Source organism: Erigeron canadensis, chromosome 4 (assembly GCF_010389155.1).
Source record: "Erigeron canadensis isolate Cc75 chromosome 4, C_canadensis_v1, whole genome shotgun sequence".
Classification (NCBI taxonomy): domain Eukaryota; kingdom Viridiplantae; phylum Streptophyta; class Magnoliopsida; order Asterales; family Asteraceae; genus Erigeron; species Erigeron canadensis.
Window position 1 is genome coordinate 18,235,579 of NC_057764.1, and position 18,359 is coordinate 18,253,937.

General features: G+C 32.7%; 3 protein-coding genes across 3 annotated transcripts; 2 read left to right on the forward strand and 1 right to left on the reverse strand.

Moving 5' to 3' along the window:
• Positions 1-346: 346 nt before the first annotated feature.
• On the forward strand, positions 347-2,501 carry LOC122597073. The gene is made up of 3 exons (XM_043769707.1): positions 347-629; positions 792-1,524; positions 1,658-2,501. The coding sequence occupies exons 1-3, from the start codon at positions 347-349 to the stop codon at positions 2,499-2,501; spliced, it is 1,860 nt and encodes a 619-aa protein (XP_043625642.1).
• A 2,091-nt stretch (positions 2,502-4,592) lies between these two features.
• Positions 4,593-7,973, forward strand: LOC122595979 (equilibrative nucleotide transporter 3-like). The gene is made up of 10 exons (XM_043768470.1): positions 4,593-4,914; positions 5,005-5,056; positions 5,190-5,294; positions 5,443-5,598; positions 5,680-5,823; positions 6,189-6,294; positions 6,406-6,581; positions 6,669-6,829; positions 7,248-7,506; positions 7,601-7,973. The coding sequence occupies exons 2-10, from the start codon at positions 5,015-5,017 to the stop codon at positions 7,709-7,711; spliced, it is 1,260 nt and encodes a 419-aa protein (XP_043624405.1). The 5' UTR covers positions 4,593-4,914; positions 5,005-5,014; the 3' UTR covers positions 7,712-7,973.
• Positions 7,974-17,051: 9,078 nt separating this feature from the next.
• On the reverse strand, positions 17,052-17,438 carry LOC122597075. Its single transcript, XM_043769709.1, has one exon. The coding sequence runs from the start codon at positions 17,436-17,438 to the stop codon at positions 17,052-17,054; it is 387 nt and encodes a 128-aa protein (XP_043625644.1).
• Between the last annotated feature and the right edge of the window lie 921 nt (positions 17,439-18,359).

Genomic DNA, 18,359 nt, shown 5'->3' on the forward strand with positions numbered 1-18,359 from the left:
ATTTACCATTTTAGTATAAAACTTAATTAAATATTATATTTAATATTTATTATATATAAAAATAAAAAAGAATCCCTGATGAGAAAAACTCACGACTCTTTATCTTTTTACATCTTGTTCTTCTTTAAACCCTATTATTATCAAACTAAAGAACATCTACCATCATCTCTCTCTACAAGGCCCCTCTCTGCTATCGCTTTCATCTCAAGATCATATCAATCTGTTTTTGCTGGTCCAGGTTAGTTTTAAACATTAATTTGGTTTTTGCTACTTGCCTCTCTTTGTTGTGATTTTCGGGTTTTTGGTCTATAATCGCCCCCTTTTATTTTTAGTTACTCTTAGCACAATGAATATGAACCAATTGAACGCGGTCTCTCACATGACTCAAAATGAAGATTTCGATATTATATCTCGTACTGCCGTTGTGAACAATGATGATAATAATATTATAGAAGAAGAAATTAATATGGAACATGTTTTTGAGGAAGATGGAATAGAAGATGAAAGTGAAACACAAAGAGAAAAAGATAAAGCAGTAGATTGTAACATTGAAATACCTTCAATTTACACCAACTTAGATGAAAAAAGTTTGCATGCTGATAACAATTGGTTGAAGTCATATTCTAAAAGTAAAAATGATTTTGCTCTTGAGTTGGGAAAAGATTCTTTCAATAACAAAGAAGAATTTATTAGAGCTATTAAGCTCTATTTTATCAAAACTCATAAACATTTTGAGGTTGTTGAGTCATGACCAACCATTTGGTCTATAAGATGTAAGCTACATGAACAAGGTTGCAAATGGACACTTCGTGGAAGTAAACGTGAACGTAGTGGATTATTTGAAATCTCAAAGTATACTGGTCCACACACTTGTTTACATTATAAGATTAGCCAAGACCATCCAAACCTAGACTCAAGTGTGATTGCTCAAGAGATTCAACACCTTATTAAAGCAGAACCTTCTACTAGTATTACTGTTCTAAGAGCTGAAATAATTGACAAGCTAGGGTATACTCCTACATACAAGAAGGTGTGGGTAGGAAAACAGAAGGCTATTGAACACGTCTTTGGGGATTGGGATGAATCATACAATATTTTACCTAAGTTTTTGATGGCGTTACAAACGTTCAATCCTGGTACCATTGTTGAATGGTGTGTGTTGGAAGAGACGGGTCAAGATCAAGTGGAATTTAGACGTGTTTTCTGGGCATTTGATCCTTCTATTAAAGGCTTTAAGCATTGTCGCCCGGTGATTAGCATTGATGGCACACATTTGTATGGAAAGTATAAAGGTAAAATGATGATTGCAATGGGAGTTGATGGCAACAATCAAATTTTACCACTTGCTTTTGCTATCGTTGAGAATGAATCTTTCGCTAGCTGGAATTGGTTTCTTTCACATATCAAGAGACATGTGGTGAAAGATGTTGACGGGATCTGCCTAATATCCGATCGTCACCCTGGAATCTTGAAGGCTGTTAATGAGCAAGGATCTCCTTGGTTAGAGCCTCGTGGTTATCACAGGTAATATTATTAGCTTATCGTCTATAGATATTATTGTCGAACATTAATTTTTTTTAACAGTATATATATATAATTTTTATCACGGGTATTGCTTAAGGCATTTCATCAACAACTTTAATGATAAGTTTCGCAGCTCACAGCTAAAGACTTTAGCTTACCGGGCTGGTAGTCAGAATCAAATTCGTAAGTTCAATTCTATTATGGAAGAAATTGGAACAATAAACCCACAAGCACGTCAATGGCTTGAGGGACATCCACGTGATAAATGGACACTTGCATATGATGGAGGGAAACGAAATGGGTTGCTCACTACAAATTTGTCGGAGATTTTCAATAGTGTACTTAAAGGTGCTCGTTTTTTACCAATCACAGCATGTGTTCAACTTACATTTTATAGATTGGTTCATTATTTTGAGGTGAGACGTCCTTTGGGGTCTAGTGCTCAAGCCAATGGAGATATATATACTCCTCATGTTACAACAAGACAAACCGCTTTAATGTCAAAGGCTAGTGCACATTCATTGAGATCATTTGACCGACAAAAAGGAGTATTTGAGGTGATAACTCAAAGGGGAAAAAACATCCAGGTAGTTAATCTAGAATTACGAAGCTGCACATGTGGCAAATGGGATATATATAAGTATCCGTGTTCTCATGTTTTGAGTGCATGTGCTAAACTTTTGTTGAACCCGTGGCAATATGTTCATGAGTGTTACTCAATTATAAATTATTGTGCAACTTGGTCATCAGAGTTTTCTCCAATTCCTCATGAAGCGTACTGGCCACAAGCACCAAATATAGCATTACTTTCCAATTCCGAACTAAAACGAGATAAAAGGGGTCGCCCTCGATCAACAAGGTTACGAAATGGAATGGACATCAAAGAAGGAAAAAAGTCGACCAATTGTGGAATCTGTGGAGAACGTGGTCACAATCGAGCAACATGTAAATCTAAGCTTAAAAAGGTGAATGCTTAGTGGGTTGAGGTATTTTGACAATATATTTGATGTTTATTTGTCATTGATATTTTTGCATTTTGTTTTAGTCTTTTTAATGTACTCCTGTTGGATTCGTGGTTAGCATATTTTGCTGTTTTTGCAAGATCAATGTTATGGTCATTGGCTATGGTCACTTTTATACAAGATCGATATTCTGCTGTTGCTGCAAAATTATGTTTAAGTAGTAATTTTTGTTTGGTGGAGTACTAGAGTCTGATGTATCAATATTGTTATTTTGGAAAATTTGTGTTGCAGTTCTTGTAATTTAATGCGCAGGTATGTATTCTGCATCTTGTGAAGAAGTTTTGGTGATGATATGGTCATAACTTAGTTACAAGTACATGAGGGGACCATTGCTTTTTGTCTAATGTTGTATGTATATTTCTGCAAACCCATATCATGGTTTTTCTTAAATCATGTTCTGCAAACTCATATATGGTTTCTAGTGCAGACCCATACTATCTCTTTCTAGGTTTGTTTTGTACTCTTTTTTAGTAGTTTTACTTTTTGTATTACATTCATACTCATCTATATTGGAAGAAAAATAAGAGTGATTGGAATGGTCTATATTAAAATAAAATAACAATTGGAATAGCAGTTAGCAAGTCTTTGTTTTGTTTGTTTTTATATATAATAGATGTTTTGTTTGTTTTTATATATAATAGATAATTAGATATGATGATTAATTGAGTTTTATACTAAAATGGTAAATATTTTTAAAACCATACTAGTTTGGTAAATAAAATTTTCCATTACACCAATTTGGCAAAAAACTCTAGTAACGAGTCATTTTATTTGTTTGGGCCCATTTTCATTTTCTTAATGGGCTAACTTCATTTTATTTTAGACCCATCTTATATTCTTAATTTTGGGCTTGACAAATTATGTTTTGATTTTTTAAATTGCTTCTAATTTGTCTACAAAGATCACTTATTTTAATTGCATATTATCATTTTTTAAGTTTGTAACATTTTTACTTTATCTCATGTTATTACAAGTGAATTATTACATAGTATATATATATATACAGATAACAGTAGGATGTATGTTTTGAATATATACACCTAACCATCTCCGAAAAATTTGTTTGCAATACTTATTAGTTGCAATGTTATTTCGGTTGATGTTTTATTATTATGGATTATTTTTGTTTCACTTTCTATTTTCAATGATTTGAGAAGTTAGCTTTAATTTTGTTTGTATTATTATGTTTGTATTTTTATTTTAAAGATTCTACTTTTATACTTATTATCTTTTAAAATTTATATAATATATTAATCTGTAATAAAATTTTATTGTCGATTTTTTCTAATTTATAATTGCTTACTCATTAAAAAAATCAATATCAACTCAGGTTTTGAGCTATATAATGTTTCTAAAAGCATGTAATAATTTTTATATAGTACGAAACACAATAAATATAATGTCTCCCGGGACAACGATCGGGTAACGTATCTCATTATAACACTATTTTTCAAGATATGAGAGATCAAACTCTTTACACGTTACCAAGCTTAAAACTCGGACGGGCACACCTATTTCAATGGATGTTGCCCATTCACCCGTTGTATGCCGTTAAAAGAAATATAAATAAAGTAATAAATAGTATTAATGATATATAATATGAAATTAAATACCTTAAATACAATAATATACAATAATTAAACCCTGAAGACAACTTTTAACCCAAATATTTTTCATTTTTTATTTATTTATTTATTTATTTTTTTTGTGATCGGCACCCTACTATTCATAAGCCTTATCTATAACTCTATAAGGCCTTATAACCTTATGAATTATGAAAAAATTTTGAACTTTATTTAGTTGAGTGAATTTCTTTAAGGATTCGTCTCCCCATATTTTTAGCGGCAAGAATTAACAAACTTTGACCCAATCTTTTCTCATCGAGAAAAACAATACTAGTATATCTGAGGTGATTAAAAGCACACAGCAAATTCCAACTGTCCTACCTTTTAAAACAAATATATACAAGATTCCATACCTTTCAATTCATATACCAGATTCTGTTTCCTTTCACATATATGTATATATAGTTGAAACTATTGGTCTAAAAAGTAAAAGGGTATCTTTCTAATCTTGTTAAGTTTTCAACTTATATACAACTCAAATTCTCACAGTTCACATTAACACATAGTGATCCCACTTGGGTCTATACTCCATCTTGATATCTACTTCTTGTTTTTTTGTTACAAATATATGAATTTTAACAATCATTATTCAACGCTAGAACTGTCATTTTTTGTTTGTTGTTGATTTAAAGGTCAATTTCTTTTGTTTTTGGATAGTACAAAAGCAAACACTTTTATAAAGAAGAATTTTGGGTTCAAATACATCATTCATACCAACATCCAATATTGTTTGCAAATTCAAGGTGAGCTTTCTGAAAAACACACACACTATATATATATACTGTATGATTCAGTGATGTTTATATTTCTATGATTTTTTTTGTTTGGTATAGATTGGAAGCCATGAATGTTGCTGGTCCCAATGAAGCACCAGTGAGACTTGAGGTTTGTGCCACAATATCCTTATTATTATTTTTTTTATCAAATCTCCTTATATTTTGGAGCAAAAAATATATGTATATGGTTTTAGCTTCTAAATAAGATAAGTTATGATGATGTATATATATTACAATTTCAGGGGAAGTCTGTAGCAATTTTTGTATGTTGGATTCTTGGATTTGGATCTTTGGTAGCATGGAATAGTATGTTAACTATAGGAGATTACTATTATCAAGTATTTCCTGTAAGTTCTTTTCTCTGTGTTTATATATATGTTTTTGCATTTAGTACCTTTATAATTGTTAGTAATATTTTGTGTTTATATATCTGTTTTTGCATTTAGTACCTTTATAAATTGTTAATAGTTTGTGTATTTATTGTGTGTTGCTTAGGATTACCATCCATCAAGGGTCCTTACCCTTGTCTACCAACCGTTTGCTATAGGAACAATGGCCTTACTTGCTTATAACGAATCAAAAGTCGATACAAGAAAACGTAACATTGCAGGATACATTTTGTTCTTTTTGTGCACTCTAGCCCTCATTGTGGTAAGCTCAATTTGGTCTTTTATTGGGACATGTTTGATTATGATTCTATATGATAAGTATTGGTTTTAAACATGTTTACAGATAGATTTAGGGTCATCCGGGAAGGGCGGAATTGGGAATTACATTGCTATATGTGTTTTTGTCGCGGGTTTTGGTGTAGCTGATGCTCATGTTCAAGGTGGAATGGTTGGAGATTTGGCTTTCATGAAACCAGAATTCATGCAGGTTAGGTTTTTTGTCGCAAATTTGTGCATATTGAACATGAAATCAGTGAATCATACATAGGTACTTTGTAGTCTTAAACCACATCCAAGTTGGCCTAGTGGGTAACACTGGTTCAAAATTTGAATCCCACTAGCTTATCTTGGAGGTTGCCATGGAAAGTTTCCGAAATAGTCACAGTATACCTGCTTAGGCCATGTACATCTAAATCAAAAAAAGACTTGCATTCCCTAGGTATATGTATAGGAAAAACTTACGTTTACCCGTTTTACAACATAGGCACTGTAGTTTTATTATGTAAATAATCAAAGATTTCAAAAGAAATACAGTAGTTGATATAATAATGTTTGCTTCCACCGATCTTGCAGTCATTCTTTGCTGGTTTAGCAGCATCAGGAGCTCTAACCTCTGGTTTAAGGCTAATCACAAAAGCCGTCTTCGACAAATCTTCTAATGGTTTAAGGAAAGGGACTAGTAAGTTCTTATTTCTTATTTATCTTTAAATAACTGGGGATTGGATATTGTTCTTGTGTAACTGCTGATCTTTGATGATCAAAGTTTAATCTTATTTTCCTTTTATTGCAGTGTTATTTTTATCGATTTCTACATTCTGCGAGTTTCTATGTATTTTCCTCTATGCCTTTGTATTTGCTAAATTACCAATTGTGAAGTATTATCGCGCGAAAGCAGCACGAGAAGGATCAAAAACTGTTTCCTCTGATCTTGCTGCTGCAGGAATCCAAGCTGAACCTAATGGCATGGTAAAACCTTCATTATTACCTTTGAGAAGATACAACTTTCGAAGTTAAGAAATCATGTGTTGAATAAATAATACTTCATTTTTGCAGGCTGATATTGGTGATAAGCTTCCTGAGCGATTAAGCACCAAAGAATTGTTGGTCAAGAATATTGATTACGCACTGGATTTGTTTTTGATATATGTCCTTACTCTGTCTATTTTCCCTGGCTTCTTGTATGAAAATACAGGACACCATCAACTGGGATCATGGTAATCTGGCTTAAAACTATATTATGTCTGTTTATTAATCAAATCATTTTGATAAACTCTGTACATGACTCAAAATGCACGGGTTGGATAACGGGTCAAATATTTATGATTTTTTTTTCTTGAATGCTATTAACAGTTGATATCTAATTCTGCCTAAGAAAGTATATTCTTACCTTTATGAGAATAACTATTATTTTTCTGACAATTTAGGAGGTTTTAAGGATTGTGAATAAATATTTGGTGAGTTTCAACCCAGTCGCAATATTGCTCGTTTTTAATAATTTTACTATACCCATTGGACAAGTTTCTTAATGTAGAACCAAAATGGACCTCCTTACCAATAAATGAGTCGAAATAGCTACCTCATCTAACTGAATGGAGTTATCAGTCCTCAATCTAACATTGGCATTTTCTGTAGGTACCCCCTTGTTCTAATAGCTATGTACAATGTCTGGGATCTCATATCAAGATACATTCCTCTAATTAAATCAATCAAAATGACATCACGAAAGGGGCTAATGATTGCTATATTGTTACGTTTCTTATTTGTTCCCGCCTTCTATTTCACTGCAAAATACGGTGATCAAGGTTGGATGATTATGCTTATATCCTTGCTCGGATTGACAAATGGTTATCTCACCGTATGTGTCATGACTGTAGCTCCTAAAGGATACACGGTCAGTTAACTTTTACTTAAAACATATCAATTTTTTTATTAAGAATTGCGGTAAAGACTCTTGAAACACTGGGTTTTTGTGATCATTTTTGCAGGGTCCAGAGGCGAACGCTTTAGGAAACATCTTGGTGTTGTTTCTTCTTGCTGGAATTTTTGCCGGAGTCGCTCTTGATTGGCTCTGGATAATTGGTAATGGAAGCTTTTGAGTAATAAGTTGTCTTAGTTGAAAATAATTTCAGCTTTTGTTTAAATTTTTAGTTAGCTTTAGTTGTTTTCTTTTTGATTTTTGATTGTTTGAAATGGTGGTCTTGCAACTGGTTATCGTGGTGTAGCTAAGTTATATAGAAATTTTTAATGTATACACGAACTATAGATACTCTCAAGGTATGTTCTCCAAGCGTGCCCAAGAGACATTATTTTTGTGAACGATTTATAAAAGTCCTTTATTAAATTTAAAATTTTAGATAACTGTATTAGTAGAAATAATGAATAATGTCTAGCAATAACTATATGAATATTGATAACACTTTTAAGAAAATGAGATAATGTGTTCCGAACATAATATGTAACAATGAAAGAAATATATGATAACGAAATATTAATAACTAGATTATTTTTCCGCGTAATATGCGAGTTAGATATATTCAACTTTCATAAAAACATAAAGATTATTCTAACATGTGCCCACAAAATACATGTTTAGAAAAATTAAATTAAGTTTTCTTTAAGTAAAAAAAATATATATAATCATTAATAAAGTATAAAATTTACCATTATATGATTAAGATAATCGTATTCTAAGAAATTTTAACTTTATTTAATGTTTCTAAACATGTGTTTTTATGGGTACATGTTAGAATATGATGATGTCATTGGTTAATAAGTTTTGTATCAAAGATGATTAATAAGATATGTGTGTTATGTCTTTGTATATTGATATTGTAAAGTAAAATATTATTTTCTATATTTACTAGTATCAAATATCAAATTCTAGCTAATAAAGTAACATGAAATTACATTGATGTAACTCATTAAATATTACTCTATCCGTCCCATTTTAAGTGTCCTATCTTAACTTTTCAAGTTTTTTTCTTTCAATTTGACCGTAAATATTTGATGTGTTATATAATACTTGATATAAAATATATCAATGGATTGAGGCTTAAAAGTATTTTTCATTAAAAAAAATTTCATCAACAACTATATAATACAAATAAAGATATTTACGGTCAAAGTTGAAAGAAAAAAAACTTAAAAAATCAAAATAGAATACTTAAAATTGGACGGATAACATAACTCATACCTGTTAAAGTCATGTTCATAATAATAATAACACACAAATAAAAATATATATAATCATAGGATATTTGTTCATTGGATAGAAAATAAAAACACAAATTTAACAAATTAATATGATTTTATGTTATTACATACTAATTTAAAACAATAATAAAATAGTATATTACATATAATGTGTTTGTGAATTAGATCGGAATTAAACACGGATTATAAAGATTATATCTTTTATTTATTTATTTACAAAAGTAAGTTTAAAAATCACATAGAAATTAAACTTGTTAGGCGTGCACATTAGGAATAAATTTTAGTTATTATGTAACTTTTGTTAAATTTAAAAGTAATATATAAGTGGGATATAATTTGACTAATTATATAAAATATAAGTAAAAACTTTTATGTTAAATTTTGTTAAATTTTGTCATGTACGTGTTAGTTATAATACGAAAATAAAAACTATTATGTTAAATTTTAAAATGAAATTTTTAGTGTGAAAATGATAGAGATCAAACCTTTTGGTGTCCAAAAGTTAAAACAAGAAATCAGTGTTAAATGTAATATCTATAAAATGACGGTAACAATAATAATTAGAAAAATATGACACTGATATGTTATTCATATAAATATAACACTTTAACAACAATAATATAATGTGTTACGAACATAACATGTAATATAGTTATAGAAATTATAAAATAAAAATAATATAAAGTATAAAGAGAAAAAAGGAATGTACAAATTTTCATGGGTGAAATTAAAACGTGAGAAACAAAACAATGTTTGATAAAATCAAAAACTACATTTTACTTACAAAAATAATTTTTATTTTTCCATAGTTTCAATGCCTCGCCGTTGAAGTAAAGAATACTCAAAAGTAAGTCAGGCCCGTAAAAGAATAACCAAACAGTTTTGGTCAAAGCCCAAAACCATAAGCCCTCTGCTAATTCGAGATGATTGTAATAATTATATTGAACGAGATATGTCACCCGGCGTTGTTCCGAGAAACATTTCATTCATTGTATGTAAAATTTGATATCGACCTCTTTACCATTTCTTATATTATAGCCTCGTGTGTACTTGTACTTTTGAAATTGATGGAGCTGTTTTAAGTAATTTTGAACAAATAAATAAAATGACGAAGTTAATAAACTAGTACTAGCATAGTCAATGCGCGTTGCAACGAATATTATTAAGTGGGTGCAAATGAAAGAGAGAGAGAGAGAGAATGAGGGAGGGTTACATGGGTGTGAATAACTACAAATGAAAGGGAGAGATTTTTCTTGTGAGAAGAGTATTTTGGACAAATCTCTCTTTTTATTTTGATTCGATTAACTTTTGAATAAATTTTATAACAAAACGTAGATAAAATTAGCACATCGCAACGATCTTTTTAGAATTTAACAAAACATTACATTTTAAAAGACCTAAAAAGAGAAAATAAATATGTTTAAATTCATGTTAATAATAACATACTAATAACAACTTTTCAGAAATCTTTTATCGACGCATAAATGAATCTCTCGCCACTTAAAAACATTGAATCATTAATAAAATTTAAAATATGTAGATAAAAATAACCACTTATAGATAAATTTGAAATTTACAAACTATTATGTTTAAAAACATACTAAAGAGAAAATAAATGTTGGTGTTAAAAAGTAAGTTGAAAAACAAAACTATTTTTTGGTATTACAAAAGTAAATCGTTTGTGACTGATAAATTTGAAACTATACAAACTATTATATTAAAAAAAAAAAAAAAAAACAAAATAAAAGCTAATGTTAAAAACTTAAAAAACAGGTTTATAGAAAATATAATAATGGAATATTTCAAAATCACTACCCAAAAATTAAACCGAATTTGAATGGTTTGTTGAAAAATTGACAACCGTACATGGTTTTAATATGTACATTAAAAGTTTAGTTTAGATTGAAATATTTCAAATTCATTTTGGTCCAACTTTTTATGAAAAGCCAATGATGACCAAGCCATTGGATTAAACACTCACGGTTTATCCAACTTCTTCAGTAAGATTCTCAAGGATGCCAAGTGTTCGTAGTTTTTCTCTCTAAAAATAGTATAACTCATGGTCACAACTCATGGTCAACAATAACATTTCGTTGTTTTCATAACACTTCATAATTATATGGTGAGGTTTTTCCTGATCTTTTATCCCGACTAAATATTCGGAAAAAAACCCAACCAAATTAGACTGTTTACGCACCTATAAATACACACATTTGTTGGGGAAAATGATCCTTGGCATGACTTTACCTATATTAGGTACTGTAATGTTAAAAAAAAAGTTACAAATTAAACATTTGAATTTGATAAACATACATAATCCTTTAAAATTTACATAATCCCCCCTGAAATACACTTATTTTACCTAAGATGGATACCGCATGTTTTACTTAAGCTTTCCCCTATTTGGCTATTTGTTGTGAGTGAAACTAAAAACAATTTGGCTGTTCCTTCACTTCATTACTTCTAGTTTAAAAGTATTCTGAGTTGTTTTCTTATATTACTTACTGACTAACTAGTGTTATGTCCGGCCGTTGGCTGGGGATAATAACCATATATCAACTTCAATGCGGGTCTTAAACTTTAACATGTCAACCGTTACTATCAAACTAAGAAAAAACATCTAGTTAAACAATACACAACAAATCTTAAACACAAGTTTTTGATAATTTTTGGTAAAATTTACAGCTAAATATAAAATTGTAAACTTTTTTAGAAAATAAAAAATTAAAACCTAAACCTTTGATGGTAAAAAAAACTAAGATATTATAAATCCTAGAAAAAAGAAGAAAATTACTCTCAAAGGTAAAACTTTAATGGTAAACAAAAGTTTAAAGATTTAATAGGTAAAATGTGAAACATTAAAATGTTAAGAAGATTGCAAAACCGCTAATCAAAAAGTCAAAAAAAGGAAAAAAAAACAAAAAACAAACACCAAGCATGCAAGCAAGATGCTGAGCTAGCCGTTAGCCAGTGATGAGCGAGATATTTAACTATATTTTCCTAACAAGTTTTGAATTTATAAAGTACAAGGTTAACTTATCTACTACACTCACTCATGGGCAGTGGACCCATTCGTTCATAGTATAGTAAATAGGTAAGACCAAGATCGTTGGCAGGGTCGCTTGCACTACCTAATCTAATAATGTGTGTAATTCTAGTTGTTTTGAGAGTTTATCACTAACTCCTAAATAACTAATACTTTAAAGTAAATATCCGGTATTACCGGGGCAGGTCGTTTCTGAAGAAACAACGTAAAATTATGAAAAACCAAATAACAGTAATTAAATTAAAATACTTGTTTGGCATCTCCGATCTTATGGTACGACCAAATACTATTCTACCTACTTGCTAGTCTGTTGGAAACTTAATCACGACTTAGATTCTCGTTAAATTCACTTTGCCTAATTACTAGTGTTGTCGCTAGACTCACACTAACCTGTAAACAAATTCTTGTTAGATTCATTGTTTATGCATTATTGACATAAAGTTTGTGTTACTAGTTCATCTTTTAGTTACCCGGCTCTTAAGCCATGACCAAATAATAATTATCTCCGGTGACCACAGTGCTCGATTCCAAGTCAATGGATGGCGTCTGATATTGTTAAGCTTCATGTTCTATTCATTCTAATTATTATGGTTCTGTTTCCCTCGGTTACAAGTGAATCACTTTTTACTTCTAGTTATAGACGGACTAGTTGTTTTCTGTTGTAGCATATTAGTCCTAATGTATGATCATAGACGACCATCAGAATTAAACTAATATATTCGGATATAAAACCAATAATAATATGAAGAACTAGGAAAACAAAGATCTACGATAAGCAGTAAAACACACTCCAACAGATTCTAACAAATAAAGTAAAACAATAAACGTTTACATAATCATATTAATCCAAACAAGTATTCAGCCTACTAGCTGGACATTATTAAAGGAATAACAAAGTCTGAAAAGATGAAAGAAATTCTTTATCAAACTGAAAGTAATTAAAAGATAAGATCTACACCGCGGATGAAGATCGGAAGGTGTTAGAAGCTCCAAAACCTTCTTGGAATCTGCAACTATGAACTAGGGTTGATAGTGGGTGGCTAGGGCTGCTGAATCGGCTCTCTCCTGTGTTTTGAGGGTTAGTTCGGCTTAAATAGGTTTTAAAGTCGGTTGCTGATCTGGGCCGCCCAGCGGCCATGGCTGGCTTGCCAACGGCGCTGGGTCTGGGTTTTGATGGGCCAGTGGCGTTGGTCGTCTGGAGCAGCGCTGACATGGTGGCCAGCGGCGCTGGTGGCTGTTCTTCCTTCTTGTGCGTCTTCGTTTGGCTCCCGAATCACTTCCTTGTGTCTTGTAACTTCATAGGCTTCCTTCTTGAGTCACTTGATGTCATTTACCTTCTCTCGCATCTTCCGCGAACCTGCGTAAACATACGATTCATTAAGTTCCAATAGTTCCGGAATAATAACTCATTTAGACATAGAAATGAAGCCTTTCGATAGGGGATTTTATCGCAATATGGACGCTTATCATATACCCCCACACTTAAGTCTTTACTTGTCCTCAAGCAAATAGTCCAAGAAAAATAAAACAATGATGAGTGGACATCTTAAGTGTTAAAGCATTTGATTTGTCGTTTGTGTATAATTAAAAGCAGTCAAGTTTTAAATTTATAAAATCAAGGATATACCAAACTAAACACACACTCACGGACAATGGATCCGTTCGTTTGTAATATAGCTATTAGGTAAGACCAGGGTCGTTCATAGGGACTATGTTTAAGAACTAAGCAAGACTAAGTAATTCTAAGATTTGTTGGGGGTTTTGTGATCGGGTTGTCATGTTGCTTTTGAAATCAGTTAGTAAAAAGATTTAGTTAGTAATTTCGAGGAATTAATCGAAAGAGAGTTGTTTTAAACAGAAAGATTAAAAGTCATCTACCTCGAATCAGATCAATGACATGTTTCAGGTTGCACTAGTCAATACAATAGTTGGGATCTAAATAAGTAACTAGACTCGGTCACGTGGGTACCACCCTATCCGCTAATAAATCCGTGTCTCCTATTCAAATCCTCTAATCGATTAGCTACAAGTGTGAGTACCACCATATCCACCTATAGTTGTCTAACCAATTAGCTTGTTTAACAATTTAAATAACAATCTTGTCTAGTTCACTTACCAAGCCATTTAACATATTAATTCTTGTTATTATTATGTTGTTCATTATCATACCATGACCTAATGATAAGCGTTTATACCATAAACAACCAAAATCATATACGCACACAATAAGTACCACCACAGGCATACATATATCATCAACAACGAGAATAACAAACTACAAGAATTAATTCATTAAGATCACGACAAGACATTAAGTGTATCTAGCATGCAACCATCACATAATCATGTCACATCATCTTAGTAGATGAATAATTATTTTGCTACTCATAAGAAAAGAACAATCACAATTAATAGTATATTAATCCATAATGTCCCGACAAAGAAATAAAGAGTTGATTGATGTCGAATTACTGCTCGTCACTCTTATGGCTGTGACTCTCACACACGACACCACCTCCTTCTCAATTGATGATTATGATGTTGATGTTGTTAAGGATTGATGTTTGATCTCCAGATGATATGGAGGTGTTACGAGGGTTTAAATCTGATGAAAATAACCTAGAACAGGCCCCAAAAGACGTCTGGAGGAAGTGTTGTTCGGCCCTAGGGTTTTAGAGGGGGTATTTATAGGGTTTTAGATAAACCCCAGCTGAACCGACCTTGGGAGCGGCGCTGGCAGAACTCCCAGCAGCGCTAGCTGACTCCCAGCGGCGCTGGCTGGCTACCAACGGCGCTGGTAAGCTTCAGGATGATTTCCAGCGACGCTAGAGAGAATAAACGGCGCTGGAGGCTTTAGGTTCAATACGAAAGTTGTAGATCTTTCTCTCGCCTTTCTGTGGATACCTTACTCTTCAGAAACGGAGTCTGTATGAAGAAGTTATGCCCAAGATACTAACACATGGTCGTATGCTTCATGTCGACACAAGTTTCTTCGTCTTAAGTCTTGTATCTCGACCCGATCCTTCATCGAACCATCATTTATCTTCCTTTAAGTTTTTCATCACCATTTCTTGACGTTTTCCTTCATGCCACGAGCAATGAACCTGAAATCACATATACATGCCATTAAGTATTATAAGTTCACTCAAATGACTATAAAATGGCCAAAGCTAGTGTGATAAAAGTCTATATAGTTATCGCTCATCAAATACCCCTACACTTAAGATTTTGCTTGTCCTCAAGCAAAGTATCCAAAAGAATAATAAAAACATTAAAATGATGAGCGGATAACTCAAGTGAAAAAACTTTTCTACTTTTCAAAACATTCAAAGGCTAGTCATGCAATTTGTATTTGAGAAAGCTTTAAGACAAAATAAGTAAACTATAGCTAGAGGTAAAGATAATCAGTCAATCAAAACTAAAAGTTAACCTTATATTCGTGTTAATACCTCTAAAACCTTTCTATAATTCCACATGTCCTACAGCTCAATCTTACTACCTTCTGTTGACTAGTTAAGCACTTAATTAAAGTTTGTATAGCAATCTGATCTACTAGCTACTAGCAAGACATTTATATTTCATCGTTTGTGTACTTGTGAGTCACTACGTAGACATACTAGCAATATGCTCGCTAGCTAGACAATAAAGAAATTATACGACTTATCATCTTTAATAATTGAAACAACGGTGACAGGTCGGTGGTTCCCCACGCGCAGAGCGACATAACTCAACTAAAAGTTCGCATCAAGACAGCGGTGTCAGGTCGATGGTTTCCCACGCGCAGAGCGACATAACTTGATGCGTTTAGATTTTACTCGTTATTAGTTCTTTAAACTTTACTAATCTACTGATTGCCTTTCTTAAAAATACTACATTATTCATGCAATAAACATTATCAGAGACCCCAGATGACTCATACTCCTACTCTGCATGCAACTAGTTCACATTAAATAGTGTAAGAATTAAGGCGAACCATACATCTAAACTAGTTCCTACACAAGCACGTATAATTAAGTCCAATTAATACACCTATACTAATAACTAGATATCTCTATTTGCTAAGCATATTAAAGTTCGGTTAAATGTGCTATGGCAAACGTAATCGCAGACAGTTTCAGGCTAAGCTTTAATCCATTTGGAAAAATAAACAACAACAAATCTCTAGTTGAACTAAAAGTTCTAACTAACCGTTCATCCTACCAAAGCCAATGTTGCTTAATTATCGTCATCTTTCGTCTACTTGCAAAGCTTATAGTCTCAAAATGTTTTTGACACAAGAAAAAGAAATTTTAATTTGCATGAAATAAGTAGTAGAAAACTTTTGAATTATCAAACAATTAGACCAAGGGTTTTTAAATTGTACAACGTCCTCGTTGTGCTAGACATACAAACTAAGGGCAATAGGAAAAACACATAAAAAAGTAAAAGTAAAGGATTAACGAAACTTCTTGGGTCTTAAATTGCATGATGGTTGTTGAAGATGGCATTTGCGGAGCGACTTGAATGATGTAGAATCTTCAATGACTTGTGTCGACTCCATTTAATGGCAATCCATGGATGCGTCTCCACCTTCTTTTCTTTTTGATATTTTCTAATTTTTTGATTTTTTTGGATTTTTGGGTTTTTCTGATTTTTTTTTTGTTTTTTCTGTGATCCCGATGTGCTAACGGAGGTTTGAGCGGCTCTTCATAAGCGTTGGGTGATTGATAGGAGTTAAGAATGTGTTTACAAGGTTTAAAATGAAGTTCGAACTGCTGTTGGATCTCCCAGCGGCGCTGGCAAAGGTCCCAACGGCGCTGGAAGAACTGTTGTAGCCTTAAGCGGCGTTCAAGTGGTCCCGGGAGTGGCGCTGGACTGCACAGGTGCAGGTCCAGCAACGTTGGTCTTCATGGAGCGGCACTGGGGTGCTCAGATGCAATCCCAACGGTGCTTTAGGTCCCCTAGCCGCGCTGGTGGCTCCTGTACGTGTTTTGACGTCTGATTTTCTTCCATGATTTGATGCTGGAACTCCCACACACTTAGTTTTTAACCAAGTGCATGGTTTCCTTCAGACTATAATACTAAATACTCCTGAACACTTCAATTAAAATATCAAAATGGAAAGCAAAAAGCTAAAACATAAAAATAAGAATACGGCTTGGGTTGCCTCCTAAGAACGAGACTCTTACCTACATGGTCTATTTGTCACTTTCAAAGAACGGGAGTTCATCTATGATAACTCCCACTACACTTTCCTCATCATGATACAACTTCACCCTATGACCATTTACCTTAAACGACCCTTCATTTGACTTAAAAAGTTCTACATGGCCTGATGGGAACACATGTTTAATCACATGAGAACCCGTCCATCTAGAAGTTAACTTAGGTTGCTTCAATTTAAACTTAGAAAGAAACAAAAGAACCTTATCTCCAACCTTAAAATCCTTCATGCGAATCCTACGATCATGCCAAGCCTTAGTCCTTTCTTTATAAAGCCTAGAGTTGTCATATGCCTGTTGTCTAAGTTCTTCTACTTCATTCAGTTGTAACAATCTATGTTCCCCAGCTGCATCTAAGTCCATGTTACAGTTCTTAACTTCCCAAATAGACTTATTAACTATCTCTAATGGTAAATTACAAGCTTTCCCAAAAAGTAAATGATACGGGGTGGTCCCTATTAGTGTCTTAAAGGCGGTCCTAAATGCCTATAGAGCATCATCTAGCTTCTTTGCCCAATTCTTTGGATTACTTTCTACGGTTTTCTCTAAGATTTGTTTTATTGCTCTATTAGTGTTCTCTACTAGGCCACTAGTTTGGGGATGGTAGGAAGTGGAAAACCTATTGTAGCATCCCGAAACTTTTGACGTTGACCGTTAACTTACCGTTAGCGACCGTTAGTTACTATGTGTATTATATGTGCTTACGTGAATTAAATGATTTACGTGAGATATGTGTTAAAGTGATTTAAAGTAATGAAATTAAAATTGATAATGATTAATAAAGTCAATTAATGTTTCCGATAAGATATAAGAGTTCTGAAGTGTTCCCGGTTGCATTAAATGAGCCGTTAAGAAGTGCGAGTTGTAAGGAAGTGCGAGGGCCTAGATGTAAAGTTTTGAAAGTTGTTCCACTATATATAGGACCTTGTGCACGACCTAAAGGCTGGAAAATCAGATCAAAACCCTAAAAAATTCTCACACACAAAACCCTAGCCTCTCTTTTGTCCCTAGAAGCAATTCGATGGTGATTTCTCTTAGGTTTTGATCCCTACAGTAATCCAATGATCAATTGATGGTTTCATGGTGTTAAATAAGTTTTCAATCATGTCTTGAACTGATCTACAAAGTTTGAGGTCGTGAGGGTTTGAGATGAGTTCGAAACGAAAAGATCAAGAAATCCCGTTTTTACATACCACATCTCAGAAGACATCCGATCCCCAGAGATTGAACCGTCGGATCATCTTGATTTTTTGACTGTAGTTTCCTGACATATAGAAGAAGATT